The 25,047-nt window shown below is 37.8% G+C and overlaps 3 protein-coding genes across 5 annotated transcripts in view; 1 reads left to right on the top strand and 2 right to left on the bottom strand.

Annotated features, from left to right (window-relative positions):
- LOC139123600 (uncharacterized) overlaps positions 1 to 15,594 on the top strand; it is a 31,587-nt gene extending 15,993 nt beyond the window's left edge. Inside the window, exons 1-3 of one of the 3 annotated variants that reach the window (XM_070689769.1) lie at positions 2,748 to 3,627; positions 4,297 to 4,393; positions 12,274 to 15,594. In XM_070689769.1, coding sequence (XP_070545870.1) covers positions 12,449 to 13,582 — 1,134 coding nt within the window. In that variant the 5' untranslated portion in view covers positions 2,748 to 3,627; positions 4,297 to 4,393; positions 12,274 to 12,448 and the 3' untranslated portion in view covers positions 13,583 to 15,594. Of the gene's footprint in view, positions 1 to 2,747; positions 3,628 to 4,296; positions 4,394 to 12,273 lie in introns of those variants that run through there. The other 2 variants (XM_070689770.1, XM_070689768.1) reach the window with 2 other exon arrangements.
- The window catches only part of LOC139123598 (tripartite motif-containing protein 2-like), a 104,456-nt gene that overhangs the window by 29,364 nt on the left and 50,045 nt on the right, over positions 1 to 25,047 (bottom strand). The gene's annotated exons all lie outside the window — the stretch shown is intronic.
- On the bottom strand, positions 19,767 to 20,642 carry LOC139123837 (tripartite motif-containing protein 2-like). The gene has a single exon (XM_070689988.1). It carries the CDS (start codon positions 20,640 to 20,642, stop codon positions 19,767 to 19,769), a length of 876 nt encoding a protein of 291 aa, XP_070546089.1.

Here is a 25,047-nt window from a genome sequence, read left to right as displayed (position 1 = left end):
GCTGAACACTTTCACCTCAGTGGTTTTGTCTAATTGTATTGTTTTGTATGGCAAAGTCAGACCTCTACATATTGAAATAGGGGTTACAGGGTAAAAGGCTATGTGTGCTACATCTGCCCACGTTCAATTTTCAGGTTTACAAACAATGCATCTCTTCAACAAAACTTGGTGATATGAGTGGAAATTTAAAACTGCTTGCGTATCACATTGAAAACATTCAGATGGATTGTTTGATCTTCTTCTATATCAATGGTTCTGCTTTGGAATAGAAAAGGACATGTGTTGCTTTATACAGACTTCATATACCCAAATGGTGGTGGCGCACGAACAAACAAATTAACCAGCAAGTACAAATGCTTTCGAATGCTAAGTTCAACACATTTTATTTTGTACCATGTTTCTTGCTTGTGTGACCTGTTCAATCTTTCAGTGACGTGCTGATGATTTTGATCTTTTAATATCCACAACAAACATATAAAGTGGTGCTGTGTAGAATGTCATGATGTCACCTTCCTTGTCTTCTTAAAGAAGGAAGTAATGTCGCCATCTTTTATTTCACAGTTCGGAATGAAATGTCCTTTACATTTACTGTAAGAGAACTTTTTAAAGGGCCAGTGGCTGTAGCTTTGGACAATTGTTCACCAATTTTTTTAATGCCATTAACGTAACAGTTTCTTGTTCTACTCCTCAAACATGTTGAGCTGCACAGTATTCAGCTTGTCAACTTGGACTGCATTGTTAGAGTTGACAAGTTAATTCTGACCTGCACTAGTATTGAAATGTAAACAATAACAGTGCATAGTACACATATGGACACTGTGTTGACAAACTAAAAAGTTGTTGTTTGAACATATTTTTGGGAGTATAACAAGAACATACCGGTAGTATTGACAAACAAAACAAAATTGGCGAAAGTATCATTTATGATCGAAGTTAATTTTGATGATATGTGATTGGAAGTGACTGTTTGATGAGAGCATACCAGAATAATGGAAAAGTTTTGAAAGTGATGCACCTATCAGTGTTTTCCACCAAAGTGGGGGAGTGAGTGGTAACAGGGAATATTTATCACAAATCATATCCTGGGACAGGGGAATTCGATTGCCACGTTACGCACCATGTCTAGACTTTTGACTCTATCAAGTCCTCAATTATCTACATACAAACTCTATTTTCCCCCTCCTTGTGGTATTTGACCTGTTCTTGTAGCCTAATGGGAGGGGAAGTTTACATGGCTCAAAAAATATCCAATTCCCTTTACGCCTGCATCTGCACTCCTGGCGGTAAACATCGGTAGGTGCATGACCCTTTTGGATGTTTAATGGTAAGTGCTGTTAATACATGGTGAGAGAAAGCTCTGTATAAGTACACCAAATGTCACACGTCTTAGTGAATCAGAAAGTGACTCCGACTTTTAAATTAGTGGAAGCAGTAGAAAAGTAACTTTAAGTACACAACTCTCTGTCACATTGCAACGTATGTACAAACTTCATCACATATCATTTTACATGTTTCAAAAATGCATGAATATGTTTTATACATTATCTGATTTGACATCATGTAGATATATTAAAATATATGGTACTGGGATAACATTAATGGTGCAAAAAGTGTGATCTGATTTGTCAAGACATGAAAATAACCATGCTGTATTCACAGTATAGCAAAGTTGGAAAAGGCAATAAACAATATAACTTTATGTCAAAAAAATACAAGGTAATGCCATTCCAGTGTTAATATCAACATAAGTGATCCTTGTTCATTTCAGAAGGCTAAGAGCAAATATTTATTTGTTAGCTGTGACTGGACCTTTGAGGGTCTATGCTGTCACCTATTAAATCAGTTTTGACTTCAAGGACGTCATTGTCTTGGCCAAGTATGTGTACACCATTTCCAGACAAACCACTGGTCTGTATTAAACCTTGACCTAAACCTGGTATCCAAGAGTTAAACAAGCTTGCTGTAGGAAAGTAATCATGAATGCAACAGCATCGCACAGTCTATGATGGAGGGACTGTGAGTGTAGTTGTCAAATCAACACTGCGACAGGCACAGCAACATGCAGTGTAGCAATTAGAAAAATTGTATGTAGTACGTACCGTATATGCAACAGTGTAACCAGTCAATGCAACTGTGACAGTGTAGCAGTGATGTTGACAACATTCAGTGTGTTTCTGTGTCTGTGTACAACAGTTCTTGTCACTCTACAAGTTATCCCATTCATGGAGAGTTTCACACACTGTGTCACCCATCCAACCACAGAGCAATGTCAGTGTTATGTCATTGACAATCTGCCATCAACAGTCAACTCAACATCTCACATTATTGATGTCGGAGGTGAGTAGGATATTCCGAAATTCCGATCTTTATATTTTAAGGGAAGTACAAAAAATGGATCAAACCCAGAATTCATATGGACCACGGTGCAATCAAAACCATGTGCGCAAACATAAGTACGTATATTTCCGTACGTGTTTGTGCATATGGGTTTGTTTGTACCCTCATCATATGATCTCTTTTAGTGTACTGGGTCTCTTGAACAAAGTGCATCCTTTTTATTGTAGAGTAGAACCACTGTACCAGTTACTTTATCCATGAAAAAGAAAGTTTTGCGTTGTAACATTACTCTGTTCTCTACTTTCATTTTATCTTTATAGTGCACAATGCAACTTTTCTTCATTTATGGCCACTAATTATCATTTTCCGAAGTTTCTTTGGAGTTTCACATACCTAACATAACAATTTTGATATCTTATTCATGCCTAGATGAAATAATGTAAACCGAATATGATAAACTGATCATTTCGTATTCATTCATCAATAGCACATGAAAGCTTGTTGTTTTAAGAAGCCATTTTGCTGTGACTGTCTGTTAGTTCTGCTGTAAAGTGATGAGGGCACTGTTTATATGGCAGCTTTAACCCTTTCACCCCATTTCCCTTTCTAAAGGTCCAACTTTACAATAGAAAACAATGGAATTGGTTCAAACCACTGTAGTGAAAAGGTTAGGTAGCATTTACCTTGAAAGTGAAAGACAAAAAGTTTTGCTTATTACAAAATCAAAAAATGAAAATCAGGGGTCACCATGCAAAGTTTTGTAGTAGAGAAACAAATTACCTAACATTTACTGATATTTTTGGGGAAAAGAAGAGCTTTAAAATGAGTCCTCACTAATGGTAGATCAGAAAATTATGGTGAAAATATAAGAGTCCAAATATCTGACCCAATGTGCGTTCTATCTTCATTGAATTTGCACAATTTTTTATAACTTCAGCCAGTCAGTGTATAATGGACATTATTATTATCACAAACACAATGTACAGTTTTCAAAAGTTGTGATGAAGAAGCAGAGGAAAACAGATTAAAGGCAAAAGAAATAGTCAGTAAACAAGACCCCTACCCTTGGGGCAATAACACATAACAACAGTGATAAATATTGACATTTTTCATATTTTCCCTACAGAAAGTGAAGAGGTGACATTTTTTGGTACGTCCAGTCGTCATGTCACGTGATCATGGACGCCATCATCCTGTACACAGAGGTGGTCACCTGTGGGTGGATTCAGTTGTACCATTGCAATGGTGTTCTGTGTTCTCATGGTCTGTGGTGGACATCAAGTAAACAAGGTAAGCAAAGCTTCAATTGTGATGTGCTCTCTACCTTAAATTTCCTCCCTATCTTTTTCTGTGTCTCTCTGTCGCTCACGCCTGTCTCCCAATTTAATACCCTTTCCTTCCTCCTTCCCTCTCTCTCCCTCCCCCCTCTCTCTCTCTCTCTCTCTCTCTCTCTCTCTCTCTCTAAATTTGCCCCATCTTTCTCTGTTGTCCCTGTCTATTTCCCTCATCCCCCTTGTCTCTCTTACCACTCCCAGCTTAATCCAGTTTTCTTCCTTCTCTCTTAATCACTGTTTCAGACTCTCTCTCTTATCTCACACACACACACACACACACACATACCCGTATAATCACAATCAAAATAAAATTACAAACAATCTTGTACAACACAATAGATTTTACATAAAATATACTGTTTTCGTGTCCTCAATACCACTTTTATTAAATGACATAAGTCTTGGTTTTCATAGTTTGAAAATTTACATACTGGTACAATCATGGTTTGTGGGACCGTGATACAACACAGTGTTGGCTTATTCATGGCAATGTGACGGGTGATTTTAATTTCATATGATTTAATTTCTCATATTTTGGACAGCATGACATTCCTTAGAAACAACATGTAACAAGATTTGATTTTAATCATTACCGGTACTGCTTGATATGATTTCAATGTGACAGACAGAGACAGATACGATAGATGCATTGTCAGAAGACCATGTCAGTATATCCGGATCCATGCTGGGAAGTGCCTTCAGTAGGAGAATACTCATTCCAGGTGAGGGATAAACAGTATCTCACTCCCCAAGGATCTGGGATAAGATTTCTCAGACTCATTTTGGACATTTTGTCTCACACGAGCCCCAAGTTAGACAAAATATCTCCATCTCCAGTGAGAAATCTGATCCCAGGTCCTAAGGGGGATTGGATATTCTTTTTAGTCCCCACGGACACCGTCCGGGGGGACTTATAGGTTTGGTCATGTCCGTGCGTGCGTGCGTGCGTGCGTGCGTGCGTGCGTCCGTCCGTCCGTTCACGCAGATATCTCAGAGACGCCTGGAGCGATTTCATTCAAACTTAGTACAAGGATTATCACCTATGCCATACATATGCACATCGATTTGTTTTACGATCTGATTCAATATGGCCGTCTGGCAGCCATTTTGTTTCCTGTATTTGATGTCAGTGCGTATGTTCACGCAAATTTCTCAGTGATGTTAGGAGCGATTCCATTCAAACTTGGTACATAGATTACTCTATATGTTACACATATGCACATTGATTTTTGTTTTGATCTGGTCTAAAATGGCTACGTGGCGGCCATTTTGTTTCCTATATTTTACGACTGTGCGGGCGTTCACGTAAATTTCTCAGCGATGCCGGGTGGGATTGCATTGAAAGTTCATACCTATATTATCTCTATCACATATATATGCACGTTGATTTTTGTAATGATTCGATCATAAATGGCTGTGTGACGGCCATTTTCTTCCTGTCTTTGATATCCATCCACAGGCTCCCCAGGTATGATCCACAGGGTCCCCAGGATGAAATTAATATTAATGCTGTGTCCATGCACAGGGGCTTATGAATGCAGATATCTGAGATATTCCTGTGCAATTCTTTTTAGTCCCCACTGACACCGTCCGGGGGGAACTTACAGGTTTGGTCATGTCTGTGCGTGTGTCCGTGCATCTGTCCGTCCGTTCACGCAGATATCTCAGAGACGCCTGGAGCGATTTCGTTCAAACTTGGTACAAGGATAGTACCCTACCTCATACAGATGCACTTCGATTTGTTTCACGGTGCAATCAAATTTGGCCGCGTTAGAGGACTTTTTAGTTTATGCCTCCATAGACTCCTATGTATAAGGCTGTTCTCCATAGACTCCCATGTACCGGTATAAGATAAGGCCAAGAAAAATAAAATTTAGTTTCTCATCGTATTCATATTGCAAAAAGGATGCAGTGACACAGTTTTTAGTCCCCACAGATAAAGTTCAGGGGGCTTATAGATTGGGTCATGTCTGTCTGTGAGTCCATCCGTTCATGCAGATATCTCAGACACTTTGACAAAATGTCACGTGACCTTGGTGACCTTTGACCTCAAATATACATATTTGTCCATAACTCAGTAACCACAAGTGCTAAACCTTTCATATATGGTATGATGGGACACCTTATGACGCCACATATTGTACCTCCTTAATTATGTGCATATCTAATTTTGAGCGAGCCAATAGAGCTAGAGGTCTGATTTTTGGTATATAGGGATAACTTAGCAATACAATTTTTTTGACAAAATGTCACATGACCTCAAATATACATATTTGTCCATAACTCAGTAACCACAAGTGCTACACTCTTCATATTTGGTATGATGGGACACCTTATGATGTCACATATTGAACCTCATTAATTATGTGCATATCTAATTTTGAGCGAGCCAAGAGAGCTAGAGGTCTGATTTTTGGTATATAGGGATAACTTAGCAATACAATTTTTTTGACAAAATGTCACGTGACCTCAATGACCTTTGACCTCAAATATACATATTTGTCCATAACTCAGTAACCACAAGTGCTACACTCTTCATATTTGGTATGACGGGACACCTTATGACGCCACATATTGTACCTCATTAATTATGTGCATATCTAATTTTGAGCGAGCCAATAGAGCTAGATGTCTGATTTTTGGTATATAGGGATAACTTTAGGATAGAAATTTTTTGACAAAATTTCATGTGACCTCGATAACCTTTTACCTAAAATACATGTTTATGTCAATAAATAAGTAACCACAAGTGCTATGTCCTTTATATTTAGTAGGATGGGAGACCTTATGACAACACATGGTTTACCTCATTAATTATGCGCATATATAATTCTGGGCAAGCCAATAGAGCTAGAGGTCTGGATTTTTGCATATAGGGATTAATTAGCAATACAATTTTTTTTTTCGAAATGTCACATGACCTTGATGACCTTTGACCTTGATTATACTTATATATGCATAACTCAGTAACCACAAGTTCTTTATGCTTCAATTTTGATAGGGTAATCGACCTTAAGATGTCACATCTTGTACCTCATTTATTATGCGCATATGTATTTCTTTGCTTGCCAATACAGCTGGAGGTCTGATCTTTTTTCCTGATTTAGAACCATAACTTAGACATGCCTCTTGTTTCAAATTGGGAACAATGATATAGACCTCTGTGTCCATAGATCTGAACGCCACACTCCAGTGATACTTCTTAATGACCACATTTCCCTGCCCCATCAAGACCAATACTCCTATTACAAGTGGGGACTATGTCATTGTCAATGACTTTTTCTCACATGGTGACAAAATGTGTTCAAGACGAAAGTCACAGATGAAAACACACACTATTGACAACATACATTATCCAAACCACAGCTCTATCATCCGGCACTTTGTAGTTCCGGTTCATGTAAAACACAGTGCGCCATTGGATATTATATCATATACCAGTATATTGATGGTGCAAATACAGCGATCTGATTGGTCGAGACGCGAAAAAAAACGTGGTATATGGCGATATACCACGGCTGGCATACGTGTGAGCTCTCAGCTTGAGCAAAAATTCGTTTATGACGTTCCACGCCAGAATTTCAATATACTGTTATGATATAATAGCAATAAATCACAGCCAACGACGGTATACAACTCGGTTTTGACCAGTTCACTTCATATACCGGTATGCACTCGCTATCGCTCGTGCATATATGTCGTGAACTGGTCAAAATCTCCTGGTATACCATCGCTGGGTGTGCTTTATTGCTAAATTATCCAATTAGAGCCTGTGAACTTCTGACCTTGTTTTATGATCAAAACTTATCTGTTGAAACAATCAATCTTTTGAATTGTAAATTTTATTTCTCTGAAAGTCTTTTGTCTGCCTACAACATCTTTGAAATATAACAAATACAGACTGTTGTGGTAAAATTCAGTGGTTAAAAACTTAACAAATGAATCATAATGGATATATTTTAGATTGGTGAAAATGTTTCCTACTCCAAGAGCTTTAAAATGAGCCTCCAGCCTTTGTTTTACCTGTTTACATTGTGAACTTTTTACCAAAAGAAACAGCCTAATTCAATACTGTGGTAAGAAAGTTGATTTTTGCCTTTCCTCAGCAAACGATTGAAACTTGTGATTGAGTTGTTGGCAAAAGAAGAAGAAATATTCAGTACAAATCATCCATGCTTCAACCATTGCGTTTAAAAGATAATACATCAAAATGTGACTGGATCTTTGTCTTTGGATTTGACCAATATCAATCAACAAAACACAATCTGGTACAATTTATTGTCATGTTATCACTGTACAAATACTTTGATGCTGTGGTTGTCTGTACTTGCTACAACCACTCTGCAAGGTACATCATCTGTCAGTGCTATACCAGTGGGCCAGGTCAGCCCATCACTATCACTATCAATACGACAAACAAACTTACCACTGCTCTCAAACTTCAGAAGATTTTTAGGGATCACAGTAGTAACATAGACATATTTATCATTTTCAATTGCTATTCCCCTTGGGTATGCCATCTTACCATCCCCACTCTGACAATCAAAGGAATTTGAATACTTGTCATGTGCATTGAATACCTGGATACGCTGGTTATTGCAGTCTGCAACAAATATCATTCCAGTACTTGAAATGACTACACCCGAGGGCAAATTGAATTGCCCTTGACCTTTTCCTTTCGACCCAAATGACCTAAGGTATTTGCCATGTTGTGTATAAACCCTGACACAATCCCCATGATAGTCTGTCACATAGACATTGCCATCTACAGGACTAATCCCAATACCATATGGATCTTTCAACTCATTTTGTCCAAAGTATCTGATGACATGTCCATTCTCATCACTGACAACTACTTGCTTATTGCCCTTATCTAAACTATAGTATGTATTATCACTTGATATAGCTATATCACATGGTGTGAAAGGTTTCTCAAACTGTTTGAATTCCAAAATTTTCTTAAATGTTCCCTTTCTAGTGGTAATTTGCAACCTATTATTTTCTGTGTCAGCAGTGACAATGTCTCTGTCTTTGTTTATGGCCACACTCGAGGGTGTGTTGTACTGTCCCTCAGCACTTCCTTGACTGCCAATGGTCTTCACCAATCCTTTGGTGACAGGTATGATGACAGGACAGCCTGGTATTGGTTGATCTCCTATTGTCATGGTAACTTGATATTTTCCATCCAATTGTCCAGCCACTGTAACACTGTGTGTACCATCTCTGTTATCAGCTACATTGATGTCTTCCCATGATACATCAGGTTTTCTTACCTTGGCTTTCACTTGTTGTTTTGGGATGACTTGTTTTCCTGTGGAATCTCTGGTTGTGATCAGTAGGTCTGCAGAGTCACCTTTCAGGAGTTGTTTTGGAATGTTTTCAACCGTACACTTTGACATACACACATCAGATTTCAGCATTCCCAGAATTCCATGCTCACAGAATTCATCATGTGATGTGAATATAAAGTCGTCATGTTCAGCTTTCTCTGTAGTTTCCATGGTAATCAGTTGCTTGATATGAGTGCCGACATCTCCCTTTGTGGAGAGAAGTTGAGCAGCATTCCCATAATGCATCAGTGTCTCTATGTAATTGCCTGCACTCTTAATGTTACCATGTTTTAATTCCATCTCATCAATATCAGCAGCTGCTCTTTTAATTTTCATTTTGTAACTGTTTTTCAGTTCATCTATCAGTCTCTGCTCTTCTCTCTTTATTTTCTTGATGATTTCTTCTGCTTTCATTCTCACCTTCCTTTCTTCTCTGCTGCACTGCTCTGTAAGACCAGTGTGTATCTGCTTGGCCAGGGTTTTATTTTTTTCAGCTTCCTGTTCTTTCACTTTCAGTTTGTGGACCATGGCTTTCAATTCTGTAAGGTACTCATCTGCTGCATCTTTCAAGTCTCTGTGTACATGTTCTGGTATGCGGTGTTTGACTATGGTGCAGTTTGAACAGACAGGTACCTGACAGGTTTCACAGTAGAATTCAATTTCATTCTTAGTATGAACACTGCAATATTCCACTGCTTGAAGAGTCACAGGACTGGTTGACATTGCTGTTTCATATTCTCCAATGGTCATTAGTTGATGTGTCTGTGTCATTGGAACATTTTCATGTGCCCTTTTACAGTTGTTACAAAAATGGAGTTTACATTCCACACACCTGTGAGTGGCTGTATTCTGTTGGCAGCCTCCACATTTGATCTCAGTTCCCTGCATAGACTCCAGTCGTTGCTTGAATATCTCAATCAGATTGCTCATAAAGAAGTTGCCTTTTATGGCTGGCACTCCTCCAACAGGAAGCTGATATTGCTGTCGACATTCTGGACAGTTTAGAGATCCAGTCTTCTCAACCAGTGTGACTAAACACTGCTCACAGAATGTATGCAGACATGGTAGAATTTTAGGAGACTTGAACTGCTCCAGACAGATGGTACAACACAGGAAATCTTCACCAATTTCTTTTAAAACTTTACGTCCAGAAGCAGCAGCCATTGTGCATAGGTGTGTCAGTAAACCAACTTGAGACAGGTACAGAGCTGTTAGCAGATAAGGCCCCTCAACAAGATATTGCAAATACTGTTCTTGGCATCACATGACTCACCAACAGACATTAGTACTGCAGTGTAGCAAATTCTCTTTTGATTTTGTATACTTGGCTAGGGAGGTTCAGGTGACCTACTTCTTGGTCACAGAATCCCCATAGTATCACTGGCATGTGTCTTAGGCCGAAGGTCTCTTCACAGCAATGTTTATGTAGAATTCATCAATAAAACACATCCAGTGACGGTATACTACAAGAGTGGTATGAGTGCACGAGTGGTATGAAGTGATTAGACTGGTCAAAATCAAGTGTTGCAGGGTGTGTTTTATTGCTGTATATATTGAAATTCAGGCATGCATGGAATGTCAAAAAAGATATTTTGCTCTTGCAGAGAGCTCAAGCGTATGCCAACTGTGCTATATCATAAATATACCACAGTTCTTTTCACGTCTTGACCAATCAGATCGCCGCATTTGCACAATCAATATACTGGTATGGTATATTTACCAGCATGTACCGTATGTTGCATTTATGGTCTCTGCTATTCTGGTATCTTTGCCAAAGTTAATGTAAATTGTCAAATTCATGACAATATCTATAAATTCTTCTTTTAACTGGATTTTTTGCATTCCTAAAATTTGTGTTTAAAAATCTTTAAGAAATCATTATGCCCCTTGCCTTTGAATTTGTGAGGAACACTCAATACCTGTTAAATCACAGTGCAATCCGCAGTTGTATTTTCATGATATTTTTGTCATCTTTGGTCAAAAAATGTACTTATTAAGCACTCTTCTAGTTGTTTAAAATTACTTTTAGGAAGCGTGGGAGTAGTGACTACATATTATGAGGGTAAATTCAATAATTGTGGTCAAATAATGGTCAGATTGGTAAACAAGACAAATTGTGTAAAAATTCCAAATGTAGATGAGTTATAGAATTCAGATGTAAACAATAATTGTGCATCTTATATACAATTAGATGTTGTGTTGACAGGCTAAATGGTAGGTGTTGGGTTGTAGACTACCCAGGGGTTATGTAATATTGACATGGCATTGAGGATTGCATGTAGAAATGTCAGAAAACATATAACAGGAATTTGTCAATTTCCTGAAATTTTCACAAATAAATTCATTGAAATATCCACAAATGATTCATGGAAAGGTGGTATATTGAGAAATATAAAAAAATTACCATGTCACCACGCTTGCTTTTTAGAGAACATTATAATTGTTGGCTTTCCTTTGAAAAGATGCTGCTGCAAAAGCGCTGACTCAGCACTTTTTACACAAGTTTTAATATATGAAATTTGTGACATCTTTGTTATTGGATCGGTAACTTCATATCTCTTTTTTATATCGTAAATACTGCATATAGAAGATGTTTCAGAATCATAAGTTTAATTAAATAACAATATTTTTACCCGCCATGGTTATTGTTTTCTTTCAAAGGATCAAATTTGCAATAAAGTTGTGTGGTGCTCAAAAGCATGGGAAATGTGTGACTGAATGTGAATTATCTCAAAACGTAGAATGGCAACACCCGTTTTTCTGGTCATATTTTTAATCCTCAATTTCAAGCTACAACGAAAAATGACAATATTCTTGGTATTGGGTATTTTCAACTGTCAATAAAATTTGCCTACCAGTCTCTTCACATTTGCTCAAATTTTGATAAAATTTGTACCATCATACAATTTTGGAAGATCTTGTTAATTCATCACTCTGTCATTGGAGATTGCATTTTATGGCTCATGGTATCAAACATTTTTTCAAATTTGATTAATTTCAAAACTATAAAAGTAATTGGTTTAATATTTTGGAATACAGTGACAAAATTCAAAAATCTTCCAAAAAAGACCGATTACACAATATATGACATACATTTGCACAATGTCATGTACATGAAATATGCTAGTATGATTTTCAATCTGATAAGTTCCAAAACAGTGAGGGAAAAACTCTGCACATGCTCAGAAAAGTCAAAGTCAAAGGCAGACTAATAACATTAATATATCAGTGACAGGAACTGTAAGGTTAACACCATCTACCCTCTTTTTCAGGTCATTCCTACACCTTGGGAAGCCGGCAAGCCCATAACTTCTTACGTCCTCCATATGGAACATATTTCCAAGAGCCCATGGAAACATATCCCTTCTCGTCAGAGGCATACCCACTCAGAGACTCCCAAGGCCAACACACTCATGCTGAGGAACCTCCAGCATTTGGAATATATTGATGACAACTGCACAAGTTCAGAGGTCAGAAGGTGACAGTTCACAAGTTGAAAGGTCAGAGGTTGGCAGTTCTCAGGTGCAAAGGTCGGAAAGATATAGAGCACAAGTTGAAAGGTCGTCAGAGGTTGATAGCTCTCAGGTGGCATTAACGGGCGTATCACGGTTAACGCAGTGTCGCGATGAACAGAGACAGGTTCAGGCAGGTGAAAATATATCGGAAGCTGACCTTCCAAACAGAGTGAGGGCGCTTGAAGATAGTGACAGTGTTGATAATGAAAGGAGTGGTGTGAACAGCGAAAGGAATCTGTCAGGGGAGAGAAACACACAGAGACGTGATGCACACTCCAGTGAAACTACCGGAGGACAAAACTTGGCCAGGCATCATGACGGCCGCCCCCAGCAACATGCCAACCTCCCTGATTACGGAGAATTTCTGGATGGAACCAGCAGAAGAAGTCATGCCAGGATGGCTGAATCAAGGAGAGGTGCTGGAATACGTGATGCTGCCACCAGAGGTCAGAGACAGAGAGGAATTGCCGACCGACGCCAGAGGCTCAGTCATTCTGGTCCGATGATGGAAAGCTATATTCCAACATACGACGGTAACTTCATATCGGTGTATACGTTACCAGGAAGTAGCGAAATGTTTGTAAATTTACGAGACGTGCCTTCAATTCCACCTCCATACAGCTATGCAAATGATTTTGTTCCTGCATACGCTGATCAGCCACCTCCGTATTCGCCAGCGGAGACTGCCACTGCTGCTGGACAGCAGTTGGTCACACAATCGCGTGAGCACCATGATAGAACTCGCAGAACCCACAACTCACAGGTCACCTGCAGTGCCGTGCCTTTACTAGACAGTGTGCAGTACTTGTCAGGTACACAGAGGAGAACTCAAAATGTTAATACAGACACTTCCGAGGGTGATAGAGCTGGACATAGAGCGCCCTCACAGTCAGGTACAACAGAGGAAGTTCCAGTGACAGCAATTGATTCAGACAACGAATCAACAAATTCAGTCACACAAACTTCAGAAGAAAGAACTTTATCCAGTACAAGTGAAAGATGTGTAAATGACATCCCTGTGACACTTATAGATCAGATATCTGTGTGCAGGGACAGCCGTAGCTGAATTAACTCCTGCACCTCAGTGGTTTTTCCCAATTGTATTGTTTTGTATGGCAAAGTCAGACCTCTACATATTGAAATAGGGGTTACAGGGTAAAGGGCTATGTGTGCTACATCTGCCCACGTTCAATTTTCAGGTTTACAAACAATGCATCTCTTCAACAAAACTTGGTGATATGAGTGGAAATTTAAAACTGCTTGCGTATCACATTGAAAACATTCAGATGGATCGTTTGATCTTCTTCTATATCAATGGTTGTGCTTTGAAATACAAAAGGACATGTGTTGCTTTTATACAGACTTCATATACCCACATGGTGGTGGCGCAAACAAACAAATTAACCAGCAAGTACAAATGCTTTCGAATGCTAAGTTCAACACATTTTATTTTGTACCATGTTTCTTGCTTGTGTGACCTGTTCAATCTTCAGTGATGTGCTGATGATTTTGATCTTTTAATATCCACAACAAACATATAAAGTGGTGCTGTGTAGAATGTCATGATGTCATCCTTGTCTTCTTAAAGAAGGAAGTAATGTCGCCATCTTTTATTTCACAGTTCGGAATGAAATGTCCTTTGCATTTACTGTAAGAGAACTTTTTAAAGGGCCAGTGGCTGTAGCTTTGGACAATTGTTTTCACCAATTTTTTTAATGCCATTACAGTTTCTTGTTCTACTCCTCTAAACATGTTGAGCTGCACAGTATTCAGCTTGTCAACTCGGACTGCATTGTTAGAGTTGACAAGTGAATTCTGACCTGGACTAGTATTGAAATGTAAACAATAATAGTGCACAGTACACATATGCATGGACACTGTGTTGACGTGACAAACTAAAAAGTTGTTGTTTGAACATATTTTTGGTAGTAGAACAAGAACGTATCGTAGTATTGACGAACAAAACAAAACTAGTGAAACTGTCATTTACAATTACAGGTGATGGCCCTTTAATACACAATATTGCTATAAAAATTGTTAAAGTGCAGCATGTTGTTTTTGACGTGGGTGTTTTGCCATGAGGTAAAGTGGATATAGTAGTTTGTTGAATGATTTATGTTACATTATATGAGGGTCTTAAATATAAACACGGTTTTGATGATATGTGATTGGAAATGACTGTCTGATGAGAGCATACAAGAATAATAGAAAAGTTTTTAAAGTGATGCACCTATCAGTGTTTTCCACCAAAGTGGGGAGTGAGTGGTAACAGAGAATATTTATCACAAATCATATCCTGGGACAGGGGAATTCGATTGCCACGTTACGCACCATGTCTAGACTTTTGACTCTATCAAGTCCTCAATTATCTACATACAAACTCTATTTTTCCCCCACCTTGGGTATTTGACCTGTTTTTGTAGCCTGTGGGTGGGGAAGTTGACATGGCTCAAAAAAATATCAAATTCCCTTTACGCCTGCACTCCTGGCGGTAAACATTGGTAGGTGCATGACCAATTGTGGATGTTTAATGGTACTTAGTGCCATTAATACATGGTGAGAGAAAGCTCTGTATAAGTACACCAAATGTCACACATCTTAGTGAACCAGAAAGTGATTCCAGGAGTGAATATATAGACTTTAGTCAAAACAGTACACAAATAATCTTATGTATACAACTCTCTGTTGCAATGTATGTACAAACTTCATCACATATCATTTTACGTGTTACAAAAACGCATGAATATGTTTTAATTAGATTATCTGATTTGACATGTAGATATATTAAAATATATGGTACCAGGATAATATTATGGCACAAAGAGTGTCATCTGATTTGTCAAGACATGAAAATAACCATGCTGTATTGGCATTATAGCACAGTTGGAAAAGGCAATAAACAATAACTTTTTGTCAAAAAATACCGGTACATGGTAATGCCATTACACTGTTGACTTATCAACATCAGTGAGCCTTGTTCATGTTTACAGAAGGTTTAGGGGAAATATTTATTTGTTAGCTGTCACTGCCGACCCTTGAGGATCTATGTTATCACCTATTAAATCAGTTGTGACTTCATCACTGTCTTGGCCATCACTGTCTAAACCATCCAAGACTTAACAAGCTTGCTGTAGGAACGTAACCCATGAATGCAACATAGTGTAGCACAGTCTATTATCAAGGGACTGTAAGTGTAGTTATCAAATCAACACTGCAATACAGTCAAAGCAACATTGTATCCAGATAAATCCAGTGTAGCAATTGCTAATGAAAAATTGTATGCAGAGTATGCAACAGTGTAACTAGTCAATGCAACTGTGACAGTGTAGCAGTGATGTTGACAACATTCAGTGTGTTTCTTAACGTCTGTGTACAACAGTTCTTGTCTGTCACTCTACAAGTTATCCCATTCATGGAGAGTTTCACACACTGTGTCACCCATCCAACCACAGAGCAATGTCAGTGTTATGTCATTGACAATCTGCCATCAACAGTCAACTCAACATCTCACATTATTGATGTCGGAGGTGAGTAGGATATTCTGAAATTCCTGGATTTAAAGTTAAGGGAAGTACAAATAATGGGTCAAACCAGGAATTCAAATGGACAACGGTGCAATCAAAACCATGTGTGCAAATAGAAGTATGTATATATTCGTATGTGTTTGTGCATACAGTATGTGTTTGTTTGTGCCATCATCATATGATATCTTGTAGAGTACTGATCTCTTGAACAAAGTGCATCCTTTTTATTTTAGAGTAGAACCATTACCAGTTATTTTATCCACGAAAAAGAAAGTTTTTTGTTGTAATGTACTCAGTTCCTGCTTTCATTTTATCTGTATAGTACACAGTGCAAGCGATAAAAATTTTCTTCATTCATTATCATCCAAGTTTGTAATCTTTGGAGTTTCATGTACCTAACAAATAATTTTGATATCTTATTCAAGCCTAATATATAATTTAAAATTAATATGATAAACTAATTCATTCATCAATAGCACATGACAGTTTATTGTTTGAAGAAGCTGTTTTGTCATGAGACTTGTTAGTTCTGTTGTAAAATGATTAGGGCACTGTTTATATGGCAACTACATGTTAACATACACCTTGAAAGTGAAAGATGAAGTTTTGCTTAAACTTTGAATCCCAATGTGCATCCTACCTGGATTTAATTTGCAGAGGCTTCAACATCTGCAGTCAATCAGTGGATAATTGACATACCATCATAAACACACAATATACTTTTCAAGACATGTGATGAAGAAGCAGAAAAATTGAAGTAAAACATCAATAAACATGGCATATACCCCTGGGGCAATAACAACATATAACAGCACTGTGATTGATATTTTTCATATTCTCACCCACAGAAAGTGAACTGGTGACGTTTTTTGGTACATCCAGTTGTCATGTGATCACAGACACCATTGTTGATATCCTGTACACAGAGGTTGTCATCTTTGCTGTGGGTGGATTCAGTTGTAACATTGCAATCAAAATGGTGTTTTGTGTTCTCATGGTCTGTGGTGGACATCAAGTAAACAAGGTGAGCAATACTGGTGTGCTCTCTACCTTAAACTTGCCTCCCTATCTTTCTCTGTGTCTCTGTCTGTGTCCCTAATAACCCCTTCTCTCTTACCTCTCCCAGCTTTCTCCGTATCATCTTCCTCTCTTTTTTTAATCACTCTGTTTCAGCCCCCATCTTTCTCTCTCACTTTATCTACTTTCAGTTTGTGCTCTCTCTCTCTCTCTCTCTCTCTCTCTCTCTCTCTCTCTCTCTCTCTCTCATAACTGTCACAATAAAATAGCATTCTTTTACAACACAATTTCACTGGACCTTTCTCACTACCACTATACATAATAATCACGGTTTTCATGGTTTGAAAATTTACATACTGGTACAATTATGGTTTGTTGGACCATGATCCAACGCAGCTAATATTCATGGCAATTTGACATATGCTTGATTTGTATGATATATCTTGACATTATTTAGATTACTTTATCCTGACATTTTTAGAAATACGATTTGATTTCCAAGATTTCATCCAAATCACAATATTATATGATATGATTTGACTCTGACAGACAGAGACAGACACGATAGATGCATTGTCAGAAGACCATGTCAGTATATCCGGATCCATGCTGGGAAGTGCCTTCAGTAGGAGAATGCTCATTCCAGGTGAGGGATTAATAGAATCTCACTCCCCATGGACCTGGGATAAGATTTCTCAGACTCATTTGGATATTTTGTCTCACAAGAGCTGCAAGCTTGCATGACTTAAAATATCTCCACCTTCAGTGAGAAATCTGATCCCAGGTCCTTTTGAGGATTGAAATGGATATTCTTCTCTTACATGATTACAAAATGTTTTAAAGTCACACAGAAAACATACCGGTACACTCTTGACAACATACATTATCCAAACCACAGTATTGTCATCTTGCACTTTGTAGTTTAATTTCTACTTTTATTTCTGCAAATGAAAGAGGGGAAAACGTCACATACCACAAGCTGCCTTTTCCTACATAGCTTGGTCAAATTTTCTCTCCGAATTCTACCATCTTGTCATATGCACATCATCCGTGTTCTGTACATCACGGTCCCTCCACAAAAGAAATGCTGAGAGAGCAGTATTCAGAGATGCCATAATATTTTATGGAGGAACCGTGGGTCACAGGACTGGCAGTGTGCCACGTCTTGGAAGCATGTACCGACCAGCTAAATGTTCTACTGATATTTTGACATAATCAATGTATATGACTTTCTGAAATGCATCTACAAGCAGATTCATCCAAGAGCTTTACAGGTTTGACACAATTGGTTCACTGTATTTGACATCTATCCACCTACTATGATTGATATACCTCAGGATAAACAGTATTGCAGGCAGGAGATCCCCAGTGGATTGTTCGATATATAAATAAATGAAAAATACTCGTTGAAAAGAAGCACGCTGACACTCTGATTATTTCATCCAGACTTAGATGAATTTCTCGCTTACGACATTTCAATCTATAGCTAGAGCTTCTTCAGGTACATCTAAAGAGAGTGATGAAATATACACATCTCAGTATACTTGTAAATTGCAAGATAACAGTGAAATTAGTTTGATTTAGCGTACAGAGAAGTTGAATAAATGTTTTTTAACCTTCAAAATAGACATTGCTTGTGTATAAAAATTTGAAAATGACACGGCTTGGACTTTCAAAATGTATTGAGTGATGCAGAAAAGAAGTGGATTCGACTAGAGCATTACATTGCAGCCTGGATTGGAAAGATACGTCTAACACACACACATATATACCGGTATATATATATATAATAATATATATATATATATATATATATATATATATATATATATATATAATATATATATAATATATACATATACATGTATATATATATATATATAATATATATATATATATACATATACATGTATATATATTATATATATATATATATATATATATATATATATATATATATTATACATCTTCATCTTATATAGTACAAAGCTCAATCTCATATCATCTTAAGAGTTAATGTGGTATTAAAATGCAGTGGTTAAAATGTTTAAAAAGTTAAAAAGTTTTTAAAAGCAAATGGATCACAATTGGTGTATTTTAGAATGGTGAAAATGATTCTTACTTCAACAAGTGGTTGATTGAAAAAGTATTGTAAAAGTAAAAGTCAAAATATCATTCTACCTCTAATATCCCAAAGTTAAGAGAGAAGAAAAATTATGTACACATAATTACCCCATCTACCCAAAGACAAACGAAAGTCACTTTTTCTGATAATGGAAGCCGATGATGTGAATACAAAGTTTCTTCATGAATGAAGTAAAAGTGAAAATGTCTCTGAAACTTGTCAGTGTTTTAACTATGTGCAAGAAAAATAAAAACGAGGAACAAATTAAATGATTATATTAAAGCTTGATCAAAACATGAACAAACCTTTGTTTTGCCCGTTTACATTTAAGATTTTTGCCAAAAGAAAAAGCCTAAATCCAATGCTATTGTAAGGAAATTTATTTTTGTCTTTCCTCAGCAAATGATTGAATCTTGTGATTGAGTTGTGGGCAACTGAAGAAGAAATGATCATGCTCTAAATCATCCATGCATCAACCATTGCATTTAAAAGATAATACATCAAAGTGTCACTGGATCTTTGTCTGTGGATTTGACCAATATCAATCAACACAACACAATCTGGTACAATTTTTTGTGATGTTATCACTGTACAAACACTTTGATGCAGTCGTTGTATGTATCAGCTACAACCACCCTGCAAGGTACATTATCTGTCAGTGCTATACCAGTGGGGCGGTCCAGCCTATCACTATCACTATCAATACGACAAACAAACTTACCACTACTCTCAAACTTCAGTACACTTTTATTGATCACAGTAGTAACATAGATATATTTATCATTTTCAATTGCTATTCCCCCTGGACATCTCATCTTACCATCCCCACTCTTACAATCAAAGGAATACAAATACTGGTCATCTGCATTGAATACCTGGATACAATGGTTATCAGAGTCTGCTACAAATACCATTCCAGTACTTGAAATGACTACACCGCAGGGAAAACTGAATTTCCCTTGACCTTTACCTTCTGACCCAAACGACCTAAGGTATTTGCCATGTTGTGTATAAACCCTGACACAATGCCCACCCCAGTATGTCACATAGACATTGCCATCTACAGGACTAATCCCAATGCCCCTTGGCTTTTCCAACTCATTTTGTCCAAAGCATCTGATGACATGTCCATTCTCATCACTGACAACTACTTGCTTATTGTTGTCATCTAAACTATAGTATGTATTATCACTTGATATAGCTATATCACATGGTTTGAAAGGCTTCTCAAACTGTTTGAATTCCAAAATTTTCTTAAATTTTCCTTCTCTGCTTGTTATCTGCAACCTATTATTGTCTCTGTCAGCAGTGACAATGTCTCTGTCTTTGTTTATGGCCACACTCCAGGGATAGCTGTACTGTCCCTCAGCACTTCCTTGACTGCCAATGGTCTTCACCAATCCTTTGATGACAGGTATGATGACAGGACAGCCTGGTATTGGTTGATCTCCTATTGTCATGGTAACTTGATATTTTCCATCCAATTGTCCAGCCACTGTAACTCTGTGTGTACCATCTCTGTTATCAGCTACATTGATGTCTTCCCATGATGCATCAGGTTTTCTTACCTTGGCTTTCACTTGTTGTGTTGGGATGACTTGCGTTCCTGTGGAATCTCTGGTTGTGATCAGTAGGTCTGCAGAGTCACCTTTTAGGAGTTGTTTTGGAATGTTTTCAACTGTACACTTTGACATACACACATCAGATTTCAGTATTCCCAGAATTTCATACTCAGAGACTTCATCATGTGGTGTGAATATAAAGTCAGTATGTTCAGCTTTCTCTGCAGTTTCAATCGTAATCAGTTGCTCGATACGAGTGCCGACATCATCCTTTGTGGAGAGAAGTTGAGCAGCATTCCCATGATGCACCAGTGTCTCTATGTAATTTCCTGCACTCTTAATGTTACCATGTTTTAATTCCATCTCATCAATATCAGCAGCTGCTCTTTTAATTTCGTTTTGTAATTGTTTTTCAGTTCATCTATCAGTCTCTGCTCTTCTCTCTTTATTTTCTTGATGATTTCTTCTGCTTTCATTCTCACTGTCCTTTCTTCTCTGCTGCACAGCTCTGTAAGATCAGAGTGTATCTGCTTGGCCAGGGTTTTGTTCTTTTCAGCTTCCTGTTCTTTCACTTTCAGTTTGTCAACCATGGCTTTCAATGCTGTAAGATACTCATCTGCTGCATCTTTCAAGTCTCTGTGTACATGTTCTGTATGCGGTGTTTGACTATGGTGCAGTTTGTACAGACAGGAACCTGACAGGTTTCACAGTAGAATTCAATTTCATTCTTTGGATGAACATTGCAGTATTCCACTGCTTGCAGTGTCACAGGACTGGCTGACGTTGCTGTTTTATATTCTCCGACGGTCATAAGTTGATGTGTCCGTGTCATTGGAACATTTCATGTGCCCTTTTACAGTTGTTACAAAAATGGAGTTTGCATTCCACACACCTGTGAGTGGATGTATTCTGTTGGCAGCCTCCGCATTTGATCTCAGTTCCCTGCATAGATTCCAGTCGTTGCTTGAATATTTCAATCAGATTGCTCATAAAGAAGTTGCCTTTTATCGCTGCACTCCTCCAACAGGAGCTGATATTGCTGTCGACATTCTGGACAGTTTAGAGATCCAGTCTTTTCAACCAGTGTGACTAAACACTGCTCACAGAATGTATGCAGACATGGTAGAATTTTAGGAGATTTGAACTGCTCCAGACAGATGGTACAACATAAGAAATCTTCACCAATTTCTTCCAAAACTTTGCGTTCAGGTGCAGCAGCCATCGTACCTAGGTGTGTCAGTTAACCAACATGAAACACGTATACAGAGCTGAATAAATAATTAGGCCCCTCAACAAGATATCACAAATACTATTTATGGTGTCACATGACTCACCAACAGACATGAGTGTTGTAGTGAATTAAATTCTCTTTTGATTTTGTACACTTGGCTAGGGAGTTCCAGTTGACCTACTTCTTAATCATGCTTAGAATCCATATTGCATGAATACTGATGTGTGACTGAGGTCGAAGGTCTGTTTCACAATAATGCTGTTGTGGAATTAAGCGAAAAAGCACACCCAGCAATATGGATACTACAAGATTTTGACCATATCATGACATATATGCACGAGTGATATTGAGTGCTTATTTTTCAGGCGATTTGAAGTTCAACTCAGTGACATTTTTGAGTGTGAGATTTATTTATTTATTTATTTATTTATTTATTTATTTATTCGGAAGACCAACAGGAATAAAATCCCAATTACAGGCTCCGCTCGACATAAAAAGAAATACAAGCACAATCACACAAAATAAACAATAAAAACAATATATACAATAAAAACAGACAATTGCGATTCAAAAACGAGATCATGTATAAAAATAATTCTTTACACTATTTTTAAAAAGACTAAATCTGTCAAAAATATCAATATTGTTATGTAGGTCATTTCCCCCACACTCATCATGACCTGAGTTCAATTAGTCTAGAACATTCTCAAGGTCACTGCCCTTGATGACCTCACAACCTTGAATTCAATTAGTCATGTTTGGAATGTTCTGGAAAGTTGATTAGTTGTGTAAGGGAGATAATTTTAGAACAGTAATTAGCATGTCAATAAAAGTTCTAGATTGTTCTTATATGCCTTTATAAAAGGGACGTGCACAGCTTCCAGTCAGACTTTTGGGATCGTGTCTCTTGTGTGTTACTAAACTCCAGCAGTAGTCATTCTCAAGACTTTTCAAGACCTTCACTGCCAACGCTGGATTTATACTGTGGACTTTGTGCAGCTTCAAGCCTGCAAGCCAAGGACTGTTCATTCATCCAACTGACTGTTACAACTCTGAGACTGGAGCTTGCCGTCCCAGCTGAGATAAGTAGTCTGTACACTTTTAAAGCTTGTACTCTGTCCCTAACTTAGCAATTAGTTTTGTTTTCGTAATAAATTTGTTTAAACGTTAACTGCTGAGTTCACCCTTTTGTTCGTTTTCTCTGCACGTAACAAATTGGGGGCTTGTCCGGGATACGAATATTGTGAGCCGTTTGACAACATTTTGACAGCCTTTTCAAAACTACTGTACACTGTGAACTCAGCGAAATTCAATCATGACGGAATTCAAGCCAGACGAATTTATGGATGACCTTGATCAGGACACATTTAATTCCCTCAGAAAAGACAACCTCATAGCACTGGCAAATTTCCTTAAAGTAGATGTCAAAAGATCTATGCGCAAGCGAGAAATACAGTTCAAGATTGCAAAACATTTAGTTAATTCTGGCCATTTTGAGGAGTCTGCCTTAAAAGATTATGAGCCTGAGTCTTCCTTCGAACTCAGAAAATTAGAATTAGAATTGCAGACAAATTTGGAGATCAAGAAACTAGAATTACAAATGGAAAAAGAGAGACAGGCATTAGAAAAAGAAAAAATACAAATGCAATTAGAAATGGAAGAAAGACAGAGAGAGAAAGACAGGCAGGAAAGATTAGAAATGAAACGTTTAGAGCTTGGACAGTCAGGAAAATCCTTCCCTTCACACGGTTTTGACATCACTAAGCATTTCAGGTTAGTTCCCCCTTTCAAGAAAAGGATGTTGATAAATATTTCCTTCATTTGAGAAAATTGCTCAGAGTCTGAGTTGGCCTAAGGAGTCCTGGTCTATGCTTTTGCAGAGTGCTTTGGTGGGTAAAGCCAGAGAAATTTACATTCAGTTGTCAGTAGAGCAGGCTTCAGATTATGATTCTGTGAAGGAATTAATTCTCAAGGGTTATGAGTTGGTGCCTGAAGCGTACCGTCAGAAATTTAGGGATTGTGAGAAGGCGAAAGACCAAACTTATGTTGAATTTGCTCGAACAAAAGAACAACTGTTTGATCGTTGGTGTTCTTCGAAAAGGTCAGTCAGAATTATGACAAATTACGACAACTTGTTTGATTGAGGAATTTAAAAGGTGCATCCGGAGTGACATCAAGACGTTTATCAATGAACAAAAGGCAGATACATTAGAGGTTGCTGCACGTTTGGCCGATGATTATTCATTGACCCACAAATCTTCATTTCTCAGCAAACCATCCCAGTCCTTTTCATACAGAAACAATGCAGGTAAATTTAACTCCTCCTTTTCATCCAAGAATTTCTCAAAGGACAGTAGAAAATCAAATGACAACAGTTCACAAAATTCAAGTAACACTCCCACATCATCAGATCCCAAGTCTCAATCTCCTTCTGACAAACAGTTCGGTACACTTTCTTGTAATTATTGTAAGAAAGACGGCCATTTAATGTCAGATTGTTTCAAATTGAAAAGAAAACGTGAAGGTCAAAGTGGTCAAAGTGGATCTAAGCCCACCGCTTTATTTCTTCATCAACTCAATTAGAGTCTAATAATGTGTGCAACACATTTTCTGAGGTTAAACCCCTCTCATCCCCAATTAATGAGGTCAAGGTCAATTCTTCTCAAGATAGCATTATGGGTATTTTCGAAACCATTTATTCATGATGGTTTTATATCACTTTCTAGTGATTTTTCTTCCGCTACCCCTGTCAAAATTCTAAGAGATACCGGGGCGTCCCAGTCTCTTTTGTTGGCAGATACCCTGCCGTTTTCTGAAAAGTCATTTTCAGGTTCTAAAGTTCTTATTAAGGGGGTAGATTGTAATGACTACATTCCTGTTCCTCTCCATAATGTCTATTTGTCTTCGGACTTTGTTTCTGGACCTGTGGCTTTAGGTATTAGGCCTTTTTTGCCTTTTGAAGGGATTCACCTTCTTCTTGGAAACGACCTTGCTGGGGACAAGGTCATTACTAATCCACTTGTGACTGATAATCCTACTTTAGATCAGGATCCAGAGCCAATTGAACAAGAG

Source organism: Ptychodera flava (assembly GCF_041260155.1).
Source record: "Ptychodera flava strain L36383 chromosome 23 unlocalized genomic scaffold, AS_Pfla_20210202 Scaffold_23__1_contigs__length_28996876_pilon, whole genome shotgun sequence".
In the NCBI taxonomy this organism is placed as follows: domain Eukaryota; kingdom Metazoa; phylum Hemichordata; class Enteropneusta; family Ptychoderidae; genus Ptychodera; species Ptychodera flava.
The sequence above is the reverse complement of the archived record's forward strand: the minus strand, read 5'-3'. Positions and strand labels throughout refer to the sequence as shown.

Bases quoted from the DNA above. Each gene is read 5' to 3' on its own strand.
- LOC139123837 (XM_070689988.1), bottom strand. From the start codon at position 20,642: ATGACAATAGGAGATCAACCAATACCAGGCTGTCCTGTCATCATACCT.